The 2565-nt window shown below is 38.2% G+C and overlaps 1 protein-coding gene across 3 annotated transcripts in view; it reads right to left on the reverse strand.

Annotated features, from left to right (window-relative positions):
- Window positions 1-1081: 1081 nt before the first annotated feature.
- Window positions 1082-2565, reverse strand: part of pcdh10b (protocadherin 10b) — a 25093-nt gene continuing 23609 nt past the window's right edge. For all 3 annotated transcript variants that reach the window (XM_034883786.1, XM_034883785.1, XM_034883787.1), the window contains exon 5: window positions 1082-2470. In XM_034883786.1, the coding sequence (XP_034739677.1) occupies window positions 2451-2470 (20 nt within the window). In that variant the 3' untranslated portion in view covers window positions 1082-2450. The remainder of the gene's footprint in view (window positions 2471-2565) is intronic.

Raw genomic sequence — 2565 nt, forward strand, 5'->3', positions numbered from 1 at the left:
ATATATATATATATATGAAATTTAAATATATTGAATGAAAGTCTGAAGGTTTGTAATTAAATCTGACTTTCTTCATATTATATTATATTCTGTATATTATTTACATTCAAACTTTCAATCCATACAATCAAGTTTCACTCAGTATATTCAGATTCCACTCACAATAATTTTGCATGACACAATACCCATATATTTTGTTATCCCCAAGTGATGGAGCTTTACACATAGCTCCATCACTTTGGGATAACTTGATAAACCCTTGTGTTGTCTTCCCGTTAACCATGAACTTGAAAATGAATATTTTTGTGCTTTTCCAATGTTTTTGTCGCTTTTTCTGATTTATTTGTCACTTTTTCTAGTGCTTTTTAAAAAACCTAAGCTGGTTTAATAATAGATTTTACTCTTATCCTTGGTATTAATAGTCAACAAACCTCATTATTATCAATTTATGCATAAATTATGAATTATTTTGACAATTAGTTAAGATCAGAGGGTATATGTCGAAGTTTAGTCCAGATACTGTTTTGAGACCATAAAAAAAAAGAATAATTGAAATGCTACAAGATTAAATAAAACAAAGAATTCAATTAAAATAATCATAAATTTTACCTGGAGAATGTTGTATGGAATCATCCATGTTAACTTTGGGAAATTTAGTTGAAAGAAAGCCATATTTTTGGTATAAAGACTTTGAAATGGGTCAGTTTGACCCGAGGACAACACAAGGGTCAAACAGCTTTATTCACATTTTAACACAGCATCCGTTGAGAGGAGCACACACTTATGAATTAAGGTTATGATGCAGTACCTAACTTACTGGAGTTCATATTGTACTTAAATCATGCAGCTTTCCAAACTTATGTTTAATTAATCAGATGATTAAAAACCAACTGGAACGCGATGCTTATGTCCCAGCTTGCTCGGCGGTATTAAGCCATGACTCTGAGGACACAGAGTTCCTTAAATCAGTCCACCTCCAGTCTTACTCTTCTTGTACGACCAGGACGAACATCAAAATAAAAGCACATAAGACCTTCCTTTTCACCATTTTCTGTTTATTGTTGGCATATTGGTGTGTTTGTGTTTGTGAGTTGTGAAAAAAAAGCAATGTGTGTATACCACTGCATTGTGTGCAACACCTTTTTGCATTTGGCCTTGTTTTTGATCTGTTTCTTTATAAATGGACCCTTAATAAAGTTTTGGTTACAATGACACAGAATTACCATGGATTTCAATCTAAATCATTACCTCCTTTTTTTATTTATAAGACATGATCTTTATCAATATCCAAAAGAGGAAGAAAAAAAAGAAAAAACATGAAATAATGTCAAACAAGAGAACTTTGAGTTGTACATCTGCTAAGGCTGTTCTGTCTCTCTTCATGTCTCCCACTGGCAAAAAAACGACCCAAAAGCCTTCATCAGGGGCAAGAGTACAACCTCTGAATCAGAACGTGGAACCCAGCAAACGGATAGCACGCCTTCAGAACAAGTAGATATAGATAGATTTATATATGTAGAGTTTTATATTCAGCTTGAAACTTTTTAAAAGAGTACAGTAAACACTTCTCACACATGATAGAAACTACTCGACGTCTCGGAATCCAGAAAGTGTAGGTCAAACATTGTCCAAGCCTACGTGTGATAAACAAACCAAACCCAGAGCAAAAAAAAAAAAAAAAAAAGAAATGAACAAAACATTAAAAAAAATCAAGTAGCCTGCCCACAACGTTTTCTTACAAAGTTTGAAGATTGGAAAAGAGACACCTGACCACACGAACGGAATAGAAAACTCTCAAACAGTGGTATTGCATTTTGAAAATGCACAAAGATTCTCCTGTACAATTTGGCGTCTCTCTGCGAGTACAAACGCCTAAAGGGCTCAGTGGCGGGTTTTTCAGGTTGGCTCTCGTTTTTTTAGTTTTTTTTTTTATATGTCTTTCAGTACACGTGTAGTCTTGGTTCCGGTGAGTACATCAGTGCTGTAAACAGGCACACGCAGATTGGAAAAGGACGGAGGGATCAGTGTCCAGTTTCCCCTCTCCGTCCGTCAACACTTTCCACTTCTCCTCCTCTGTTAGTTACTCAGTCCTGCTGAGACAATGGGGTCCTCCCAGTAAGGCTATCCATCTACCGGCCTGCACCCACCCATCCATCCCCCCCCCCTCTCCCCCAATCCCACCCCTGTGTCCGACCGTCTCCAAATCCCTTAAAAATCCCTTAAGAGGGGTGTCTCCGGCAGTGCTCCCAGAAATTTAAGGAAGCAGGGTCGTTGCTCGTTTTCTGTGTAGTTGAGTGTGTTTTTCATTTTCATTTTGGTTGCCGGGTGAGGGGGGGCGGGGCTGGGGGCAAAACGGGTCGAAAAGTTGATGCCTTTTTTCTTATAGCCTTGGTCGTCTGGGAGTGATTGTGCAAAGTCACGCGGTGTCCGGTATGTCCACGCGGAAAGAGCTAGCAAACCCTTTTCCTCGCTGCAAGAAGCAGAGCAAAACACAGAAGTTTGGTTAGCTGTTCGTTCACATGTGTGTGTGTGTGTGTGTGTGTGTGTGTGTGTGTGTGTGTGTGT

Source organism: Etheostoma cragini, chromosome 10 (assembly GCF_013103735.1).
Source record: "Etheostoma cragini isolate CJK2018 chromosome 10, CSU_Ecrag_1.0, whole genome shotgun sequence".
NCBI classification, from domain to species: Eukaryota; Metazoa; Chordata; class Actinopteri; order Perciformes; family Percidae; genus Etheostoma; species Etheostoma cragini.